This window comes from Grampus griseus, assembly GCF_964374135.1.
Source record: "Grampus griseus genome assembly, chromosome: 5".
NCBI lineage: Eukaryota > Metazoa > Chordata > Mammalia > Artiodactyla > Delphinidae > Grampus > Grampus griseus.
The window spans coordinates 37,656,616-37,679,769 of NC_138998.1; the positions used below are offsets into that span (position 1 = coordinate 37,656,616).

The 23,154-nt window shown below is 45.3% G+C and overlaps 2 protein-coding genes across 4 annotated transcripts in view; one reads left to right on the plus strand and one right to left on the minus strand.

The window, feature by feature from the left end:
• Nucleotides 1-9,349: 9,349 nt before the first annotated feature.
• On the minus strand, nucleotides 9,350-18,690 carry SHOX2 (SHOX homeobox 2). Its single transcript, XM_082655261.1, has 5 exons — nucleotides 18,131-18,690; nucleotides 15,026-15,234; nucleotides 12,620-12,677; nucleotides 12,215-12,303; nucleotides 9,350-10,677 (listed from the first exon to the last, which is right to left on the minus strand). The coding sequence occupies exons 1-5, from the start codon at nucleotides 18,483-18,485 to the stop codon at nucleotides 10,384-10,386; spliced, it is 1,005 nt and encodes a 334-aa protein (XP_082511387.1). The 5' UTR covers nucleotides 18,486-18,690; the 3' UTR covers nucleotides 9,350-10,383.
• A 3,956-nt stretch (nucleotides 18,691-22,646) lies between these two features.
• Nucleotides 22,647-23,154, plus strand: part of RSRC1 (arginine and serine rich coiled-coil 1) — a 445,934-nt gene continuing 445,426 nt past the window's right edge. Inside the window, exon 1 of one of the 3 annotated variants that reach the window (XM_082655219.1) lies at nucleotides 22,647-22,701. The gene's annotated coding sequence lies outside the window, so the exon portion shown is untranslated. Of the gene's footprint in view, nucleotides 22,806-23,154 lie in introns of all 3 variants that reach the window. The other 2 variants (XM_082655217.1, XM_082655218.1) reach the window with 2 other exon arrangements.

The window sequence follows — 23,154 nt, forward strand, 5'->3', positions numbered from 1 at the left end:
CTTCCCAGTGCAAAAGCATACTTCCCTCTTCCAAGCTCTACAGATATTTTCAAGATGGTCCACCTCCCCTTGATCGTCTTTATCTTCCTCCTTGTCCCCTATTGACCATCAGTGTCAGGCCTACGTAGATGGTCAAATGTTTATTGAATACTTTGAACTTAATTTACTATGATTAGGCTTCTCTCTTTAAGATTTAAAAGAATGTTTAAGGAATGATTTAGTTCTATATTTTAAAAAGTTGTACTGGGATGTGACAAATGAATATCTTCTGTGAAACAAACAGAAGCATCCCAAATCATTCCTGGGATTATTCTTTATTAAGTATCTGTTGCAGCATATAATATGTGGACATCACAGAGTTTGGTGAGTGAGTCTCTTAAGTTTAGCCCACTTACTCATCTTCTTTTCTTTAGTCTTTCTGCACTTACAACTTGCCTGCCTCCCATCCCCATCCCCATGGCAACACTACCCTTGCCTCTCTTTCAACCACCACTGCCTCCAACAATGTCAAACTCCAAGGAGAAAGCAGGAAAGTCTGACAGGTTAAAGTAGAAAGGGGAAAAGCATCCAAAGTACATGGTAGGAATTTAATAAATATCTGTTGAGTGAATGAATAAATAAGTTATGTACAACGAGGCTTGGAAGAGAAGAAGAGGACAGAAGAAGGAGCTGGAAGAGGTGGGAAGTTGCTCAAGATGAAAACATAAGTGCTTCTCATAGAATAGGTAGAAAAAGAGAACTCCCTTGAATTGTGAAGAGCTGGTAAGGAGAGGGTCATAGGAATTGAGAGTATTGGGGAAAATTTTCTCACCTGTTCTGTAGCCTACATTTCAGTCAGCCAAAGAGCATAACCAAGCTTCTTCATGTATTCAGGCCACTGACCTACTGTCTATCTCATTCTGCACCCTATTAGGTGGGATGATAAATTTGAGGGTGGTGGGGACTGAGGGCAGGGGTAGAGTAGGTAGAACCAGGCTAAACCCACCTCACTGGTCCACTAACCTTAGAAATTATAATGTTATCCAGCAATTCCTAACCCCACCTGATTCCATGCTCAGCCCTCTGGAGAGCAGAGTTAACAGCGTGAGAGATAGAATCAGCTCTGTGCCCAGATCCACTGTTTTGTTGCTGATACAACTGCAAACATTCCAGAAATGAATCCTCCCCCTGCCTGTCAGGACCCATCTATTCTAATTCCTCTCCCTGATCTTGGAAAACTAAAAAAGGACCAGTTACCCTCTGAGTTAGTCGGAGCTTCATTTGTACTCAGTGAGGAATCATATACACAGGCACAAAACTCCAACAGCACAACCGGTGCTAACTATTAGCCTAGATCAATAGTCTCAACAGAAAAGGTCAAAGGTCCAATGGGCTCTGGGAACTCCAGACCACATTACTCTCCACCTTGACCAACTTGACAGACAAGCTCAAATTGCTCTGGCTGTCCCCTTTCAGTGCATTAGCAAAGAACTTCAGGGCTTGAAACTAACAGTCCTTTCCCCTACATTAAATGCTTTTTAAAAAGTAAACAATAATAAGCAGAGGATGACAAAGAAGAAATTGGAACAATAAGGAGAAGGATAATAAAACAGGACAAGAATTTTAATAGCTGGCTTACTTTTCAAAAAGGAATATACACGATTTTGCAGATTTCTTTTATAGAAAGAAATATTTCTATTTTATTTCTTTATTTCATAACAGTAAAAGAGATTTGTGGGGGACTCTGCTGAATGGCATATGGAGATCTGTATGCTTGAGTAAGATCATACTCTAGGGTATAGCAAAGCATCCCAGCCCTGAGTTTTGGAGAACTCTTGCTACGGACCAGACTCAAAAGACCCCCTGGCATTAAAAAACGACCAGAGTCTCTTATACATAAAAACAGCTCAGAAACTTCCTGTATTGACTTCCTATTGTTGCTATAACACATTTCCACAAACGTAGTGGCTTAAAACAACACAAATTGATTATCCCACAATTCTATAGGTTAGAAGTCCAGCACAGGTTTTACTGGGCTAAAATCTAGGTGCCGGCAGGGCTACATTCCTTCTGGAAGCTCTGGGACAAATCCCTTTCCTTGCCTTTTCCAACTTCTAGAGGCCACCTGCACTCTTTGGCTTCTCCATCTTCAAAGCCAGCAATGTTGCCTCTCTCTGACCATTCTTTCTTAGTCACATCTCTCTCTGAGTCTCCTCTTTTGCCTCCCTCTCCCACTTTTGAAGACCCTTTTAATACAGTGGGCCCACCTGAGTAGTCCAGGATAATTTCTCTATTTTAAGGTCAGCTGATTAGCAACCTTAATTCCACTGCAATCTCATTCCCTTTGCCATAGTAGCTAACTTATTTACAAGCTGCAGAGATCAGAAAGTGGATATCTTTGAAGGTATCTTTATTCTGTCTACCACACTTCCTTACTACTCCCAAAGCAAATTGGAGGACCAGCCTCTCTCTTTCCAAACCTTCTTTTGATGGCTAGTTTTACCTAATGTCACCTTTCTAAAAAGTTTTGGAAGGAGGTCTAGAACTAAAACTCCCCCAGGGTGGGTACGCAAGTCTTTTAAATGAGCATCAGGTGACACTTAGTTTTAATGGAAACTATATACACCTTAAAAGAAACACAACTGCTGACAGGTGAGAATTTCAGTAAGTAAATATATTTGCCCACAAGATAGGTAATTACATTTTAAACCACTAATGCCAGTAAACCTAATACAAAACACAATGTAGCCTGAGTACTGAAATTTTGGATAGGTTGATAGACTTTTTTAATCGTTTTTAAGGGTAGTTTATTTTCTTCTTCCTTAGCACGGAAACATAAAAAAACGTATTCAATAAATAAGCAAACGGAAGGAGAATCAATCTAATATCAACGTGATTTGAGACTTAATGCCAGGTCTCAAGTTGTATGCTGACGTTCCGGAATATAGGGGGCTGAAGGTCAGGGACTCTGGGTAACCTCTGCATTAAGAACACCTTGAGTCAGGAAGAAAGAGAGCATCCTTTCTATTCTATACAAAGGAGCAGCTCTAAAGTCATAGTCCCTCAAAAATTCTATGTAAAAAAAGCTTTGCAAGATTTGAAGAAAGTTTTATTCCAAACTCTAGGCCACACAGCATACACACACATAATCAATATTCACATTGAGGATGTGAAATAAATATGCACACCACCTCCTACTATTTTACAACACTGTCTCTAGTCACACAGACAAGTAAATTCAAGACCCTCTCTATGTAACAATAATTTGAAAGACAAATAATAAAAGTAGAGAAGAGAAGTGCATTTGTGGACACACTGTATGCCAGCCACTTTGCACGTCTTATCTTATTTGATCCCCACAACCTGCAAGGTGTGTGTTACAGGACACTAAGAGGACTCAGGCTCTAGGAAGCTAAGAAATTACCTGAAACTTCACATCCAATTAATAGGTGATATAGTTGAGATTTGAATTCAGGAAAATCTGCCTCTAAAGATTAGTCATATACTCAACCTACTTTATTAGTGACAGGTAGCTGTCTCTCTAGCAAAATCCTTATTGGTTATTAAAAATAAAAGTGCTAGTATTCAAAAAAAGATTAGTCATATACTGCGACATCACACTGACTCTCAAATTAAGATGTGTAAAAAGTGTTCTGAGTTCTTAATAGATATGTGAAATATAAGCCAAGACTTCGCCATGAATCTAAATAAATAAATAAATCTAAATTTAGCCACTGGAAAGAAGTCCCTCTTCATTATCTCTGTAAGTAGGACTCAACTGTTCATTTTACATGTCCTTACAATAGTAATCAAACATTTCTTCTTTTGTATTATATGTGTTTTCAAACTGCTATTAAAGATCGTTGGTCAGCAGCCCTTGTGTCTTTTAGCATTTCACTGCTAACGCTCTACAAACTTGGCCAGCCAAAGAAAACGCAGATGGTCCTGTGGAACACAAACCACGGCAACATATGGTATGCATTTATTCCAACAAAGTGTGCTTCTTAACCTCTGGGTGTCGCTCCACCATTTCTTTATAAGGCTACTCATTTCTAAGGAAGGTTCAGTTTCCAAAAAGAGGGTAACAGGCCTCACATGTGTTGTATGGCCACTCAGACGCATATAATGTGTCTGAACGCCTTCAAGCAAGTGCATTTAGCACATGCTCCCTAACACTATCATATGTATTTATGAACTATCTCCCCCAAGATGGTAAGCCCCTTGAGGGCAAGTGCCATGCTTGATATCTCACCTTATTAGCCGCACATGGCAGAGTAACAATACCATCTGTCATGTATATGGCACTGTGCATTCTCTAAATTGCTCTTATAGATAAGCCCCTAACTGCACTGTGACATTTGCCACATCGTCCAGATGAGGCTCACAGAGGCTAAGCAATTAGCTGGAATCACAAACTAGTAGGTAATGCTTTCCTCTAGCCCACAACAGAGAAGTAGTTATTCCCTGTCTTGCATACTTTGTTATTTTCTTCTTCTAAGGTTTTTATTATAAGGACTAATGCCTATTGGCCTTTGCATTAAAATAAATATCATATAGTGGTAGTATACATAAGTGCAAGCCACTGTTCTTAGGGCTTTACAAATATCAATTTATTTAATCCTCCTAGCATCCCCACAAAATAGATGCTGTTTTTACCTGCATTTTACAGATGAAGAAACTGAGGCACAGAGAGATGAACTAATCCAAAATCACAGGACTGGTAAATGGCAGCAGTGAGGTTTGAATCCAGGAAGTCTGGCTCCAGAGTCCATGCCCTTAACTTACTCTGCTCTGTTCTGCCTGAATAAGAATCTACAAAGATCTTTACTCAGAACATGTGAGCCTTTGTTCAACAAGGGGGAAAAAGGTGTGTTTACTCCTTCCTATGTGATTTATTTGATTATATTCTAAAACCTTTCTTCATGCCAATAGAACTCCACGTAAGTACTATACTAAATTTTCCTGTACTGAAGGAAAATGCGATGGTTACCTTGATTGACACATAAAATACCCAAAACAAAATACCCCCAAGACTTGAGGATATTTTGTTTTGTGAATTAGAGACATGAAAGGATTACCTAGGTATCAGAAGTGTTATAAGCTCACATCTGTAAGTCTTTCTTGGAGATTTTCATATTTCTTATACAAGAATGTTCCCTGTCTGAAATATTTCAGTGTTCACTCTGTATCTGAGCTTGAAAATTATCTAATCCTTTTTAACTGTTAATTTTCAACTACTTTTCTTCACACATGCTTTCAATAAAATGTTTAACACTTTTTATGTTTTTATTCCAGTCGTCTTGAAAACATGCTAGTAAACATGCAAGCATATTGTAAAGGTTTAAAATTCATGGTGTGTATACATATATAAACAGGAGTTATGAATTATGTATATCTCAAGCCTATATAAATTAGATTTTGAAGAACAAGCATCACAGTACTCAGGCAGGTCATAATAAGAGATTCCATGTGAAATGTAAAAACTACCTTGAATAAATTATCCATAAGTTAACGCTCTCATTAGAATGACATATTTATTATTTCTGGTTCTGTGACATTCCTTTAATGCACTTTGACTAACTGTTCTAACAGCATGTTAAGAAACCATTGCAAGCCTTTTTCCCCCCTTGGAATTAGCAGACTTTATTTACATTTGAACTAAAATAATTTAAAATAATATAACAGTGAAAACAATCACCCATTTCCCAATGTAGAATACCATTTTCTTCTGCCCAGAAACATTTAATTGAAGCAGGATATAACTTTAGTAATTATTTTTGCACGGAATGACTTTAAAATTAATAGTCAATTGTAAGACTGTTTAAAAGTTGGGAGACTGACAATCAAAACAATCTTAAATGCTTTTTTTGTGTGATGAAAAGGAGTGATCCTTTAATTCCCTCACACACATTAAACTGATTTCACAGACTTTCTGTACTGGTGTTTAACATAGTCAAGTGCTTGAGGTTACATAAAATAAACAATCTTGATATCTTATTGCAAATGTTTGCAATTTATGATGTAAACTGATTTGTGAAAAAATAACAGGATCCCATGTCACCGAAGCCAAAAAGGCATTTTTCAGAAATCAAAATAGTTCCGAAATTTGAGCATTGCATTATGCTAAAGTATTACCATCTGAGGATCTAAAAAGTTACAAATCTGGGGGAAAACTCAAAATAGATATTTATCAGTTCAGCTTCAAGCTAAGGCCTCCGATCTCAATGGGCCTCCTGCATAATAGGGTCTTTAACACTAATGATGTTTTGAGTAAGCTCTTTTAATTCAGTTTTCCCCAGGGATTTTATAGCTTGGGAAGGCTTTGCACACCCTGAAAGATTTGGGGGAACAACTGGGGGAAATTTTAATTATTTATTGCCATTATTGAGTTTGGACCAAAACAACATGCATGTTGGGGCATATTTGAATCTAAAGTGAAGCTTTCCTCTGACCACTTCTCAGAGTGGCTCTGGAAACTCGGGTTTTGGAATCTCTTGTTCACACACCCAAGCGCCTGCCCGGGTGGCCGTGGCACTCCGGGAAAGCGGGCTCTGCTCGGGCGCCTCTGGGAGGCTGGACCCCCGAGGAACCGGCCCGATGGGAAAGGAAAGGCGGCCTTGGTCCTCGCTGAGTCTCGGGAGAGCGGACTCGGGAGGAGGCGAGGACGCCGCGGGCGGCCCTGACGCCGGTCTCACCGACCGCGCCTGGCTCAGGTACGGCCGACGGGGCTGAGAAACTGGCCTTCCTTCTTCTCGCCCTGCCGGGCTGCGTCCGCGGGCTCCTCTGCCATCCGCGCTCCCGCCAGGACCCCATCCCTGCGGGCTCCGCGCCCAGCCCAGCCGGCTCCGGCGGCCGGTAACGTTCCAGCCGACGTAGGCCGCGCTGCCGCGCCCCTTCGCTGGTGCCTGGCGCCCGGCCGGCCTCGGCCCGGACGCAACGCCTCCTTTGACCTCAGGCTCCCTGAGCTCAGCTGCGGGGACAGGCTGGGCTCCGCGTCGGTCGCGCCCTTGGCTGGGCCCCGGACGGAACTGCCAACCCCCGGCCCCAAGTTCTCCCGTGACCTGCGACCTCCCTCGGGGTGTCCGGGGAAACGTCCGAGTCTGCGCCGGGGGCTGGATTAGGGTTGGGGCTTGGAGCCTGCACGTTCGGACCCAGGACCCCGGCGCCGACGGGAGCCAGCCGGAGGCCACCGGCCCAGGCAGGAGGCGCGGCGCGGCGGCTTCAAAGCGCACCCCGCCCCCAAGCAGATGTTTATTATGAAAACTAGGGACGCTTGTCAAGTAGAAGACCCGCAAGGCCTGAGCTCTGAATACGGCCCAAGTCCTGTTCTGTGGTCTTTGAAGACTAAAAGATGAAAATAAACATATCACCCACGTCTACGCGGAGGAACAGCTTTGAGTGCGAGCTCAACCCGGGAGAGGGCCGGGTTGGGGAGGAGAGAGCAAGGCCCGAGGATACGGGGCTTTGTCGTAAGGAGGGTCTCCTCTACGCATCCTCCGCCCCCTAGGGGGCCCCAGGGGACACTCGAGACACCCTCAATGTTGGCGGAGGGTGTTCCCTATCCCAAGAGTCCGAGAGGGAAGGGAAGGGAAGGTCAGGTTCTGTCCCGGGTCTTTACGGTCTGTACCTACCCGCAAACAGACAGAGCCTTCGGGCTTAGCAGGCAGTATTTCTTCCGGGAGAGGGGACGGGAGGAGGAGGGAGGGAGGGAGGGGCTCCTCGGTCTCCGGAGGATGGCTAAGACCCGGCTTTTCCTAAACACGATCCTAGCTTCTACCTTTCCCTAAATTTAACGAACGAAAAATCTGTTTGGGCCAAAGCGCTAAATTGAAATGGGAGGCGGGGGACCCGCTCTCCCCGGCACCCCCACCGGGCTTCGCGGCTCTTATCTTACTCCCAAACCGCCACCGACTCCGGGGAGGGTCGGCGACCTGGAACCAAGTCTCTGTCTTGCCACAGTTAACCCAGGTGGATTTCGCATCGCGTGATCACGCTTTCTTCCTCCCCAAAATGTTTCCCAAATGAACTTCAAGGGCGAAAGTGCAGCAGAATGAAGAACCAGAGTCCGTCTTGGGGAAGGGGGTTATTCTATGTTATTCTACATGTTATCTGTTCCTTTATTGATTTGGTGTAAAATCAATCCGGTTTCTGTGCTGGGTGGATAAAATGGGGCGGGCGGGGGGCATTTTCTCTCTGGGCTTCCGAGAGCCACAGAGCCACCATTCTCACGGTCCGGTCCCTTGATTGCCGCACATAGGAGAAGAGGCAAGCGCTTTTACAAGTTGGTATAGTCGAGAGAGAGAGACAGAGAGAGAGCGAGAGAGAGAGACAGACAGAGAGAGAGAGAGACAGAGAGAGACAGAGAGAGAGAGAGAGAATGAGACAGAGAGAGAGAGGGAGAGAGACATTCATCAAAAAGGAAGAAAGAAGCCTATCCCGGATAGTTTAATAGTAACAGGAACAAAGATGACGCGAACCCCATCAAATGAAACAATACTATTTTGATTCAATTGATCGCAAAGTGTCTTCAATTAATAACTTGGCACTTATTTAAAAGTTTTAACAGAGGTGAGACCGAAACATTTTGTACCGACAACACGTCATGAAATAACAGAATCTTCTTTTGTTTAAAATAACTTAATACACTAGAAAAAATATGGCAAATATAAATAATTTTGTTTTCATGGAGAACAAATAGTTACAAAGCTCAACCGCATACCAAAGTTCAGCTAAAAGAGCTTTTCCTCGTTCTTGTATAAGGGATTAAAAAAAAAAAACCCAAAAACTAAGGAGGCTTTTTTTTAGAGAATTGGGATACAGATTGCTTAGTCCAGGGTATCCCAGTTTAAATAGCTACATGAATTGAGACAAACAAAAATATTACTTGAATATACACCCTTGTGAGATAAAATGCAAATGTTGAAAGTCAACTATCAGTTCACACGTTATAGCCAAAATAAACTTTGTTCGTGTTTATCAACATATTTTACACAAACTTAGTGCCTGTATCTATCTGGGTGTTGTTTAAAGTGAGTGTGATGGAACAGAGAGGGGGAAATAAAGCACGGTCCTCAAATAGGACTTTAGGAAATCTGCAAGACGGAATACAAGAAAAGGGGGAGGAGAGGGGACTTAACACTGAGCGCCCACTATGTATCAGGCACCACGTGAGGCGCTGTACCTTCACCGTTCCATTTCTTTTCTTTTTCCTTTTCTCACATTTTCTACCTGCCTCTGTTGTCTTGGGACAATCAGAGTGCAACTTTTTTGCCCTTCAGACTTTTTTCTTTTGTCCCCCAGCATTAAAGACGGGACAAAAATAAATATAGATAGAAATATATATATATCAATTTCCAGATGCTTTGGGTATTGTTTTTATACTGAAAATGAAAATGGAGTTAAGTGCATGTGAGTAAAGCGGGGGAGGGGGGAGACACCATCAATGGAATACAAGTAACATGCAAACCGGAATTTACTGTCAGCAGTCTGGACAGTTCTGCCATAATAATTTTCTCAGAGAAATCATCGTCTGTGGTATCATTTTTGTATTAATATTTTTTCTCTCCTCGTTTTTATACTGTCTTCCCTCTTCTTGCTCTTCCATACTGGTGGTTTTTAACTCAAAGCACCTGATTCAACGTAAAAGGAGGCCCGCCTCTCTTATCAAATTTCTTGTATTAAAGTGAACTTCGCAGAAAAAGGTCAGTTTCAAAACCTGTGAACTTCCCAGCTGCGTACATTTTTTTCATCTTAATTCTTTAAATAAGTATACCTCTTCCTTCTGTTTTGCCTTCTTAGCCCATTTTAAAAAACATACACTTTAAGTTGGTAACTCCCCCCCACCCCCACCGCCGCCCCAATTCTCTCGAGATTCGTCCAGGTTCTTTTTCCATATTATTTAATGTACAAAATACTTTAAAATTTTTTTCTTTTTTGTTCCTTGGTTCTCTCTCCGATTTCAGCTTCTGACGAATAGCAATAAGTTCCCTTTCTCTGTTTATCTCTGGTTTGTCTTTTCTACTTTTTTTCCCCTCATTTTTTATTAACAGGATTTTTATTTCTACGCAAGAGTCCATCGTCGCAGTTCTGCCGTGAGCCACACACTCCGCTGTCCCAGCACTCCCTTGTCCAGTCTCTCTCCAGACCTCCCAAACCCAGCCCTACAAAGCCAAATTCTGGGCCCTTGGGTAGGTGAATGGTCAGAAGCCACGGAGCTGGTGCCCCTCTTGGGATCCCAGGTCACGCCCTCCGAGTCCGGGATGCGGAATGGGCAAGGGGCAATCAGCGGGCGGAAAGAGGCTCGGCTCCCGAGGTCCGGAGCAGGTAACGGAGAAGCAGCGGGGCTCGGAGGGCGTGCAGGCTGCGCGCCGCGCTGCAGGCGCGACGTTGGCACTGGCGTTGGCGTCACAGACCCAGGGCGGCCGCGTGCTTTTTGGCTTTCAGTCTGAGATCCGCGATGCTGGAGTTCTTGCTGGTAGTCTTGGCGGCAGCCGCGGCGGCCACGACGGAGGCGGCAGAAGCTGAGTCCGCGGCCAGCGTGGCGAGCGGCAGTCCGAAGGGAGGCGCGGGGAACATCATGTAGGGCGCGTGCGCGGCCAGGTGCGGGTGCAGGTGGTGGTGCGCGTGCGCCACGGCGCTGTCCAGCTGCAGCTGCGCCTGAACCTGAAAGGACAAGGGCGTCACGTTGCAATGACTATCCTAGGGTGACAACAGAATAGAAACAGAGCATTAACGGCGTCCAGCTTAGCTCGGGTAAGGCTGGGGCAGGGGACGGGAAAGGGGCATTTGGCTGACCTTATCAGTCTGTTACTGAATCTGGGGCGCCACAGGGATATTCCAGTGACCCTGAGTCTCTGCAACTAGCTCAGTGTGGCCTATCCCCTTGAGTCCCAGGGACTCCCGTCTGCAGGAATTGTGGCCGCCCCCTCGGGAGCTGGGTCTGTCAGAAGGCGACATTACTATTGTATTAATACATCACCCTCCTGAAAATAACAATGTATATTGGACAGACGACGGGATGAGGGTCATTACCCTCCTCTTTTGATGCTGTCGTACACCTTTTACCCTGCTACTAAAACACTGAAGTACCATTAAGCAAATTACAAAACTTTTAAATGTCACCTAGGGAAGTTGTTGCATCTTCATCACAACTGGCACAACTGTTAGTACTTCTAACATTTACTGCTATTAAAATTACCTTGGGATCTTGTTAAAATGTGGATTCTGATTCAGAAGGTCTAGTGTAGGGCCAGAGATTCTGCATTTCTAACAATCTCCCAGCTGATGCTGATGCTGCAGACTAGGAGATCACCTTCTGAGTAGTGAGGGTCTCCTTTTAAGATTCCCCTCTCTCTCCAGTCATTCTCTCTTGCTTCAGAAGCCTAGCATTAGGATACCAGAATCCAGTGGTGCCAGGAGAGCTAAGATCTGCCTAATACTAACCCTCAATACACAGGTGCAGCCAGGTGTCTCCCCCGACCAGGACACTGGCATCTCAGAGTTAATTCATGACTTCACAGTCCTACGGAGCAGGGGGCCTGGCCATGGGGAAGGTCAGGCACTGGTTGGGAAAGGATTGCACCCTTAGGCTTGGAGAATGGGGAGTTCAGAGCACTGGGATTTCCCAGGATTAAATCATTGCTGCAGGCTGTACTTTAAAAATATAGTCTTAAAGGTTTCTGTATGGCTAAGAAATGGATTGCAGCCGCAAGGTGTCCCTGGGAAGACCAGTGCTTCCCTCTCTACTAGATATGAAGCTTTGCAGCTTTAAAAAATCAAGTCTGAGCTGGGAGTGTATTTATTTATTTGTTTGTTTGTTTATCTTCGGTCAGAGACATTTAATGTGAATAAGAGATAGAAAACACCTAGGAAAATATTTAGAGAGTTGCCTTAGAAACACCTTAGGACTAACCTCTGTACTGGATCTGACAAAATCTTACTCAGAAGGCTTTTCCTTCCTCTCCCCAAGTGCAATCTTTAGTTCATTTTTAAAGGACCCGTTGCTGCCCTCAGGCCTCTGTGGGTTTCCCATGAGGACAGAAAGGACTAGGCATGTAGGCCCCTGACACTGTATAGGTTTTTAAAGGGGAGTAGGCCCACTATATCATCTGAAAATTTATCCTCTACCTGTATAGACACCTATATGGGGGCTCAGAGACAGGGGATGTTCAACAATTCAAGCAAATATCCAGGTCTTTTCACAGTTAAAAACAGGTTGAAACTGGGCTGTACTTGCCTGCTGAAATGGCATCCTTAAAGCACCTACATTGACGTACGGTGCTACTCTACAAGCTTCAAATTGGCTGGCAGCCCCTATGAGGACGCCTGCAAAAAATGGGGGAACAAAACACAATAAAGTGAGATTAACATGTCCAGCATTGTTTTCCAAGGTTCCAAATGGAACCAAGATAGAACTACTTCCTTTGGAATTGTACATTTATCTTCCTAAACTGCTGCTAAAATGAAAAGCAATGTAATTTACTCCCAAACTTTAGGACTCTCATTAACTGCCTTCGGAGCAGATTTTTAAATAAGGACCATAGTTATCTTTGACAAGGTTCTTTTCTGTCTTCATAATAACAACATCCCCTAATACTCTTTTTACTTAGAGTATCAAATGTTCTTTGTCTGAGAAGCATACCTTTATGCAGTTGATTTTCTTGTTTTCTACATTTAGCTCTTCGATTTTGAAACCAAACCTACAAAGTGGAGGAAAAAATAAAACCTAGATGTTATGACTCAGAGTAATGTTATAGGCAAGGATTGGGAGATATAGCAAGCAATCTTTGAATTATATACAAGAATCTTAATTTCCAAAGTTAAAAACATAAATAAATGACATAAATAGAAAGATTTCATATACTTTTGCAAGATAAGTTGTTTCTTGATAAATTACTGTAGTCCTGGTTTCATGTTTCCACAGTTAGAATCCCCAAGGCCTAAAACTCGCCCTGATACCTGATACTAAAGTGATAATGGGTTTAGATGTTTGCCCAGTAAGACCTGAGAAGAAAATGCTCATTAATAGCCTGTAATATTAATTAGTTTCATCTTCAAGAAAAACCAAACACCAAAGCAAATAGTGACTGTTTTTTGTTTTTTGTTTCCTGGGGGTGGGGGGGATAAGAGTGGGGGAAGAGGTAATTAGTGTCATAAAAGCCTCACTACAAAGAAGTTTAGAATTTCTCTGTTCCTCTGTGCAGCAGAGTGTAACATGGTAGCAGAATAATTGTGCCATTATCATGATAATCTAATTTGCTTCTATAGAAAAAGCCACTGAGTACAGTTAGGGTAGTAGAGAAGTGTCCAGAAGATAGATCAAAATTTAAATAAAGTATGAAAAAATAAATACCAGCAATGAAGTTCACTTATTATGAGAAAAAAAGAAGAACATTCTGTGAAATGGGAGTGGGGTATGAATCAAGTAACTGCTGGATACTATCTTCTCCCAGATATTACCTTCTTAGATAAACTTGCCAACTTTTAGAGGCAGTATGGCAGATTTTAAGAAATTCAAATAAAGCTTGCTTTTATACTCCAATAATATAGCATTATGCTCCAATAACACAGCATATTGACTGATTCATAAATTAATGTTAAAAACATGAAAGTAAAATATTGCTTCAGAGCTTTCTTCTTGTTTTTGAAAGCAAGTGTCACAGTCAATGGAAATCTTCAAAAATTCCCCTGCCATTTAGTGTAGTAGAAGGGTAGATTTCATGCCAGGGTTGCATCCTTTGTGTACCTCACATGGCCTGAGGCTTTTGCCTCTTTTTTCCCCTAGAAGAGTTGGAGCTGATACACTAATGCTCACAACTGTAATAATTATCATCATGTCTTTAAGGGGTTGCTAAGCCTCTAGAGATCTCAGTGCACAGAGCAAAGTAGGAGAGGCTTAAAAAGGAAGGCTCTGCTGTTGATGCTGTGATGACCAAGGCAGCCTATTATTACTTTTCCCCTTTAAAGTGACTGCTCTGTTTTTGTCCTGATCCTATTACAAGATGTGGGGAAGCCCCATAAGAATTGCATAGTTCGCTGCAGATGGTGGTCTCTAGCCCAGAGACCTAGGGAGTATCTGTTACAGTGATACTTTGTAACAGCTGCAGATGTTCAGGCCTAAAACTGCTCCATGTGTTCAAACAAATAATGACTATCATTTTCTCCTATTTTATTATTTGAGTGGAAATACAACCTGAAACATTTAAATTCGTTTTCCATAAAACTAAAAGGATATGTATGCATGTATGTATGTAATTTTTTTCCCCTTAAGCGCTCCTGAAGCCTACTTTTCCCATTACATTCACCGCCACAACCGGTAAAGAAAATCTGTTCCAATGCTAACTCCATTTAGTGTGGCACTTGCTGGGGTCAGATTTTGGAAATGTCAATATTAAGATATGTGGATTGTTTTAAAATCAAGTTTCTGTAGGTTCAGGTTCACTTCCCTGGTTAAGTGAGAGAACAAAGAGTGACCAAACGCATTTATTTCTCTGCTATTTCACACACAGTTTGAGATCAACCGCTAACGGCAGACTGTAAATTTGTGCACTTAACAGTTGCTAATTTTCTTTATAGTCTGTACATCTATAAACCTAATTGGCATATCCGCTTGGCAAACCTAGATCCCAGAGCAGACCCTCAAGGAAACCCAACTCCGCCGAACAAAATATTCGTTGTAACTTTTAAGGCATCCAGAAGATAAAACGTTTTCTGTGGGATTTTTTTAAGGCTTATAAAAGTAGGCCCATTAGGATTAAACCACATTAAAGGCATCGAGAGGCGAGGGTCGGGGGTGTGGTTTATAGAAACTCTGGGAGCAAGCCCAGCACAGCTTTCTTCTGCTGGGAACATATGTTGGGATGGGGCGGGGCGGTGGGGGGAGCACGGGAAGGCTTTAAGACCAAGCTCTACTTTGGAAAATAAGACCTCTAGCAGAGACGTCGCTTCCCTTCTCACCTCACTACAGACATTTGGACCCACACCCTCGTCGTGTGTACCCCAGGCATGCCCCTCCTCTGCTCCCCGCGACCTCCTCACAGGCGGGTACCTGCACTCGGGCCTCAGACAGCCCCAGCCGTTGGCTCAGTTCTTCACGCATAAAGGCGTCCGGGTAGTGAGTCTCGTCAAAAAGCCTCTCCAGCTCGTTGAGTTGTTCCAGGGTGAAATTGGTCCGACTTCGCCTCTGCTTGATTTTGGTCTGGCCTTCGTCCTCCATCCCTTTCGCATCCTCTTTGCGATCCTTCGGCTCCGGGGACACTGGAGGGGGCACCACGAACAGGACCGCACACGTACGTCCACGCGCGCACACAGCAACACACACACACACACACACAGAGAGACAAAAACAACACAGCAAATGCCATTACCAGATCTGTCTCCAGAAGGATGGAGGATCCTGCCCCCTCCCGGAGTTCCTGTCCAGTTCCTCACCCGGCTGCGAGGAAGAGGATCCTGGAGACGCGAAAAGATCAACTCTGGGCGGCCGCCCGCGGGCAAGGTGGGCATTCACCCACGCATCCCTTTTGCAACTGTGGCCTCAGCTCACCTCCTCACTATTCAGCCCACAGTCCCCTGCCCTCCCCCGAGAACACCAAATCAATTCCACTAACCCTCTCTTGCATTCACTCTCTCCCACTCGCGCACAAAAATCAAAAGAGCCGCACCGGGCGGGTCACAGAACGAGATGCTGGCAGGAGAGCGCAGCGAGGCCACGGACTGGCCTCTTACACCGGCCATTCCCAGAGTGCTGGGCCGTTGTCAGGCCAGCAGTGGCCGCCGCCGGCTCTCTTGTCTCTCTCAAACTTGCTGGTCTAATTTGGGAACAATTGGGCTGAAGGATCACAGCCGGAGGACAAGACCCCGGGGCCGCATGGCGGGAGCCACTTTCCCGGGCGCTCTCTGCGGACCCAGGGCTTGGACCAAATCCCGCGGACGGCCCACGGACAGTCAGGCAGACCCTGTCCCCCCTGCCGAATCCCAGTTGCCTGAGCAGAGGCGCCCACGCCATGTTGGCGGCCTGGAGGGCTCGCTGCCCACACCTGGCCGGAAGGCCAGAGGTGGAAAACCAGCTTCGGGGAGCCAGCGAAACAGACCGCTGTCTCTTTCGCTCCTTTCTCCCTCCCCATTGGAAAGGCAGACGCGACCCTGAACGCTTAAACCCACAGAGATCAACAGGTTCAAGCGGAACATTCGGGATCCTCGGTTTCTATTGGTTGCTCAAAGCCTTTTCATGCATCCAGCAGCTCAGATGTTTAATAAAATATGCATTTTTCTGCTCTAGGTTTGCACACATCCATTGCCACTTTCCTGTCCTTCCTTCTCCTCCCTTTAAAAACAGGAACTCCATGAGTGTGAGCATACAGGGACACTAGAGGGATGTGGAGATATATATATATATATATATTTAGGCCAAGGGACCGTGATCAGGGGAGCCAGGATCAACATAAGCTGCCCTCTGGAACCTTCAACCTCTGCGCCTGAGTTGGAGACTTGGGTTTTTAAGGTGCAAAAGCTGAGTTTGGATAATCGAGGCTGTTTGCAGTTCTTCCCAGCCCAGAATCCCGATCAGCATGGGTGTTAAAAATCATTTCCAGAAGAGCCGGCCTGCAGACAAATTAATATTTGCCCTGAGCTTGGAAATCAACAATCCCAGGACTTCGTTTGCCCACGGTTCAGACCCTAACTTCGTGGGGGGTGCCTGCTGGTGTACCCAGGGCCTCGAGCTGGGGACTCAGGCCCCGGAGGGTGCACTGGACCGCCTGACAGTTATGTTACCACTTTCCAAATTTAGGAGTACTTGGTACCCCGTCTGGGAGAAGAACCTCTAGAACTCAGCCCAGCTTGGCATTCTAGTTACCGTGATCTTAAGTGTTTCCCGCATATCTACTTCTCAAAGTTTGTGTTGTGGACGTTTGTCTTTCCTTAGGGAAGAAGTGGATACATTATAGCACAAACTGAAGCCAAGTTAATAGGAAAATATTTCCACAGATATTGCAATGAAATTTAAATATGAAAACACATCTTTCAGATTCTGCCTTTGGCTTTGTTTATTTCATGCCATCCACAGTGGAAGCCTCTCAAACTTTTGGGGCTTCAAAGAGAAAGATGTCCACATTTACAGTTGATTAACAGACTTAATATAATCCCTATTTTGCCCCCAAATTTCCACTTATTGGCCTAAACAAGAACAGACTGTTATAAACGACTTAATTGCTTGCTTAAATATGTGATTCTAAGCATGCCACATATTTCCTTAATTGGAAAAATATGGCAGCACACCAGTTACTGCAGGCACCAAGTGCCAAATTAATTTTATTGTTGAACTCCTTTGAATTGGTACAGGACGCTCCACCATTTAGAAAAAGGCTTTTCCTAACACTTTCCTGGCACCAAAGGATTATCCCACCACAAAATCAGAGTACTGGATGATGCGACGCAGTAAAATTTCGAAAAACAAACAAACAAACAAAAAAGGAGCCTAACGCATCTCCCGAAAGAAACAGGTCACAGCCTGAACCTTAGCCTGCCTTGGTCTCATTCTACCTTCACAGCTCTAAGAAAATGGGAAGTTTGGGGCCCTAAATTCCAGGCAGCCAGGGTCTTCGCGGAGTTAGCGGCGGCACGAAATCCGGGGCGACTCCAGGGTGAAATCCCAATCAATCTCTCTGTCTCTGTATCTCTGTCCCCTTTCTCTCTTTTTCTTTTTTTTCTCGGGCCTAGGAAAGGGGCTCCCGCAAACTCGGCGCTAGATGCTAACTGTAATCCCGCCGCCTGGCCCAGCTAGTGCCAGCACCCCCTTTCGCAGCCCGGCCCAGCGAACTTCCCCATCCGCCTGCGGGCCGTCTGGGCTGCGGGCCCATCCTCCCGTTGGTGAAAATGCGTTTCGGTGGAATGGGAGTAGCGGGAGCATCTGAGAAGGGCGCGCGCAAACCCCACACGCCCCCCCCTCTCCGCACACACATTCGGACCCCACCCACGACCGTGCACACCATCGGACTCCCACCCCTCCATCCTCACTCCAGCTTCCAGAGCTGGGGTCCAAGAGCCCTCTCCGCGTCCCGCCCCCCTCCCCGCTGGGCCTTGGTGTCCTCTCCCGCCCGAAAGGAGTCAGGAAGGCGGGAAGGGGAACCGCGGCCGGGGGTCAGGCCGTTACCCTCGGTGAGCCGCGGGCTGCCCGGCTCCCTGCTTCTCTCGGCGGCGCCCATGTCCAGCTCCCGGACGGGAGAGCGCGCTCCTCCAGCTCCTCCGCCCGCTCCTCCTCCTCCTGCACCTCCTCCACCTCCTCCGCCTCCGCCTCCGCCTCCTCCGCCGCCGCCGCCGCCGCCTCCGCCGGCCGCCCGGACTGCGGGACTGCTGCGGTCGTCACGGCCCGGCTCCGCGCAGCCGGTCGGCTCCTTGGCCCCGCGCAGCGGTCCGCTCTCCAGCACCTCCCGGTACGTGATAGCCTCCTTCTTCTCCTTCACTTTTTGGTCAAAAGACTTCGAGACGAACGCCGTAAGTTCTTCCATCGCCGCCAATGCCCGTCAGCCCCGCGCTCAACGTCTCCCAGCCGAGCCCAGCTCTTTTTTTCCTTCTTCTTTTTTTACTGCTCCAGCCCCCCCAATAATAACACATCAATGGGACAGGGGTGGGGGAGGAGTGGGAGGAGGAGGAAGAAGAAGAAAAAGAAGAGAAGAAAGAAGAAAGAGGAGGAGAAGTAGAAGGAGAAAAAGAAGTAAGAAGAGGAGGAGGTGAAGGAGGAGGAGGAAGAAGAGGAAGAGGGAAGGGGCGGGGGCCGCGGGAGGGAAATGGGAACTGATGCTTCCCTGCCGGAGCGCGCTTGTTCAATGTTAAGATCTTTGACAATTCTTCCTGCGGAGAGTTCAGATCTGATAGCAACGCAGCGCTTGAAGTCTCACTATTTATACTTCGCAAAGGCGGCCCCTTGTTCTGAGTAAATTACCTCCCCTTCGCAACTCGGAGGGAGACCCTTCCCGGGAAGCACCCGCGCCACTACCTGGGGGTGGGGGAGTGGGGGTTGGGAGGTGGGGGTGATAGGGAGAGAGGGAGGGAGGGAGGGGGAGGAGGAGGGAGAGAGAGAGAGAGGGAGAGAGTGAGAGAGAAAGAGAGAGAGAAAGAGAGAGAGAGAAAGAGAGAGAGAGAGGGAGAGAGAGAGAGAGAGAGAGAGAGAGAGAGAGAGAGAGAGATTGAGATTGATTAAGGCTGGAGTACAGGGGCTGGAGTGTGAGTGAGGACAGCGAAGGGGGACCAGAGGGAGTGGGAAGAAGAGGCAGACAGTCCAGGTTTTCAGATACCTCGGCCGCCTGCGCTCTTGGCCATTAATTCAGGATGACAAGAATCCATAATTAATTTAATTAGGCGTGGATTTTGCGTTGGTGTCACGGCTTACTTAAACACTAGGGAGCTGGACTTATTCCGCCGGGGCGTGGTCAAAAGGAAACTGACAAGTGCGCGACTCCTGGAGTCAATAGGGTATCCCGACTTGGCATCCGACCCTATGTCCTCGCCGGGCGTCAGGGTGCAGCGCAACTGCTCGGCCCCGCATTGCTGCCCGGCAACCCTGCCCTGCATCAGGCGCCCGGGACCCCAGTTCTGTATCCTGACCCGGTATCCTGATCCTACATCCCTACTACCCCGACCCGAAACCTTGTAGCCTGGCATCCTGGCTTCACAACCCTGCCGAGTCAGGGTCCTTTCCAGTTTCTCAGGCGAGCGCAGCTCCTTTCAGGGGCTTCCGGGCCCGCGGCCAGAGCTGAGCCTGGGTCTTCACCAAGCTCCCTGCCCCGGGGAGTTTGTGATTCACCCCATTATTCGCGTCCTGGAGACCGAGCCGACTCCTCTACGGACAAACCCTGCTCGAAGTGGCTGGTTTGTTTAACACATTTCCCGAGCAGCTGTTCCCTGACAGATTCCATTTTAAAGTGTTTCCTTAGCGCTTGGTCAAGGACAGTTTGACTTCGTTCCCTCTTTGAGGTCTCGGGACCCTCACCCTTCTCCCTTACTCTTTGCACCCGGACCCCTCCCACAATGAACTACAGAAACTCTTCTTTAGCATCCCGGGAAATATTCTAATTGATATCCTAATTTTGAAAAGAAAATGATTATCCCTCTTTGAGTTTGAAAAAAAATCGATGTTAAGTTTGTGGCCCATCTAATTTATGTACCGTGGATTATTAAAAAAAAAAAAAAAACCTCGCCGGGAGAAAAGCACTCCCCCCCCAAGCTACGATTTAAAATATATTCCTGGACTATTTACATCGAAACTGTTATATGGAAGGACACATCTATATTCCCGCGTCATTTGTCCGTATTGTGCAGGACAAAGCTTGCTGTGAGAATTGTGGCCGTATATATACCCCTCACATAAAAATATTTACATATGAAAAAAATATTTACATATGGAAAGTTATATTTACCTGAGTGTGTAAACAAATATACCTCTTCAAGTGTGGCTTTGGGGACATTTTTGAGTAGTCTGAATATTAATGCAGTCTTTCTGATGTTAAAGGTAACTTGTTCGTTTTCTTGGATCTTATACTCTTTGTAAAAATAAAAGCAATTATAGAACTTTGATTCCTATATCTTCCACCCATTGGTTAAGGCATTAACACAAAGTTAACAGATAATTTGAGAAGTTCCATCAAAGCAACTGAAACGTGTAAAAAGAGAACACAATTACAACTTAATACATTAATGTTTCTAGAATGTATGTAAATAGAAGCTATACGTAACTTTATGTCATACCACAGTACTCAGATTAAAATATTCAGTTAGTGAACTTAATGAAGATGGAAATCACACTCTTTAGAAGTGTTACTTTGCCTTTTTTCTCTTGAATTCTAAAGTTTTTTTCTTCTTAAAACATTTATTTCATTTATTGCTACTTTTAGGAAAAACAAGATCTTTAAGTTTCCAGTATCAATAGCTTTTAGGTATCAGTAAATTACACGAGTGTTTGCTTTTTATTACACTACAAGAGACTCAAAGTACTCACTTTTCAAAGTTATATGAATTTAGAAACATGATTTTACAGTTAGTCTTGGGTTACTATTTGTGACCACTTTACTCCTGATATTATTAGAGGGGAATAACCATAAAACTTTAATCCTTTATGAAAATCCCTTTTTAAGGTTATTTAGCAGAATGACAAATAATGGGATCAGCTAAATGGATGTGGTGCTCAAATAGCTCTCAAACTGAGGTGTTAAATGTGTATTCACAAACAGCTCCAAAAACAGCCACTATTAAAAGTATGGTAAGGGATCAGGAGGCTCACCAGCTACTTTTTTTGCCTTTTCAAGCACATGACTTTTAAGTCTGAACTCAAAATCCATCTACTAAGCTTGAGGGAAAGATGAACACTTTAAAGTTAATTAGGGAAGGCTTGGATACAATAGTTGTATAATTCACACGAAATAGATTTTCCCATAGATTTTTCTGGCGCGTTGCTCTTAGTATATTTACAAATAGTGGCGTTCCTATGAGATGGAGCTAAGAGAGATCTGTAGTATCTAACCACGGATTCCTACTGGCCTAAGGGAAGTTTAGTTTAAAAAAACCCCACCAAACCCAGGTTTTAAAATCATATACTAATAAATGCTCACCAAGTTCTAATGATGTTTCTTTAAATAGCAAATATTTTCCGAGGACAAGACATTTCAAAATGCATTTCTGGTAAAAACAAACAAACGAACAAAAAAATTGAGAGTAAAGTTCAGTTGACAGCCTGCAGACAGATATACAGTTTCCAATAAAATTCAGGACCCCAAAGGTTCATTTCCACCGCCCACTCCCCCACCGGCTCTTGAATTATTTAAAATAAACATGTAGTACTGTAGTTAAGCTTTAAAATGGTTCCTCAAAACAGGTTAGTTAAGGTACAGTCACTTATGAGAAATAAAATTGTGGAGGTGGTTTTCTCCATCTCAAATGTCTGTGGAAAACTGTAGCTTGGGTATACAGCAGTTGTGAACGAGTTGGTTCTCACAGTCGACCCAAACCAAGGCCAACAATTTACCTCCTTATCGATGCTTACTTATAGTAAATAAGAAAAAAATGATGTTCACGCAAGGACATAAAGTCGTATGAGTTACAGAAAATGCTGAATTGCTTTCATTTGTATTGGTTTAAATAACAACAACAAAAACCCCTACACATTTAATTTATTTTCCAGAAGAAACCTCCTTTCCCTGCCTCGGGCAGTTTTCTCCCATTCCGCAACCAACCAGTTACTTTAACGTGAGAAAAAAATTTGCGCCCAACCTGTGCCTTCACCTTCAGGGCAGAAGAAACGCCGACTTTTAATGCATTTTTGCAAATAAATCATTACAATTTAATCACACACGACTCTGACGCTATACAGACACACTCCCATGATTTATTATTGTTGGGCCAGTTTCCTCCTCTCCCAGCGTGAGATAATCGATTTTGCTACGTGTGGTTGTCTATATAACTTCCTATAATGCAGATTGGTTTACTGATTATCTGTGACGATAACGACGGTTACTAAGGCAATAATACTTTTCAGTCCCCACCTTTATTGCTTTTTGGTAACAAGGAACTCAAATAATCAAGCAAGCAAAACCAACACCAAACAAAAAATTGGCGGCGTGACAATCTACTCCCTCGGCACTCCTAACGCCTGGCAGCCTCCATCGATGCACTCGAAAGCTCGGCTGACGCTGCCTGGCGGTGAAACCAGGAAGGCGGTGAGCTTAAACTGAAGTAAGTTCTGTGGACGCCGGCGGCGCCCAGATTTGAAGAAACGTTTCCAGATCTGCGGCGCTTGTAAGTCTACGGGAGGTGTAAGCCCGAAGGCCGGAATGCAGGTGATGCCCGCGTCCGGGGCCTGAGAGGCGGCGCCTGCAGCCGAGGGTTTCCGAGGCCCTACTCCGGCTTGAGGCGGCGCGGGCCTGGCGCAGTCTGTGTACTGGAGGCAGCTGCAGCGGCAGCTGCGGGGGGTGGTGGGGGTGGTGGGGGTGCTGGCCCGGCGGCGTGCCGAGCGGCGTAGTGCGCAGGCGCCTCGCACCTGGAGGAGTCTGACCTTTGAGGACCAAGCTGGGGCCTTAGGGGGGTGGCAGCTATCGGGTGGTACGTGGTCGCAGGCCTCAGGCTAGGCCCTGAGTCTCGAGGTGGTGAGGGAGAGTTAGCCACCTGTTTTCCGCCTCCGTTCCTCAA

Bases quoted from the DNA above. Each gene is read 5' to 3' on its own strand.
- SHOX2 (XM_082655261.1), bottom strand. From the start codon at position 18,485: ATGGAAGAACTTACGGCGTTCGTCTCGAAGTCTTTTGACCAAAAAGTG. The intron at 12,678-15,025 runs GTACCCGCCTGT...TCCACTTTGTAG, and splicing joins TGTCTGAGGCCCGAGTGCAG to GTTTGGTTTCAAAATCGAAG. The intron at 10,678-12,214 runs GCAAGTACAGCC...TTGTCACCCTAG, and splicing joins TAAGGATGCCATTTCAGCAG to GATAGTCATTGCAACGTGAC.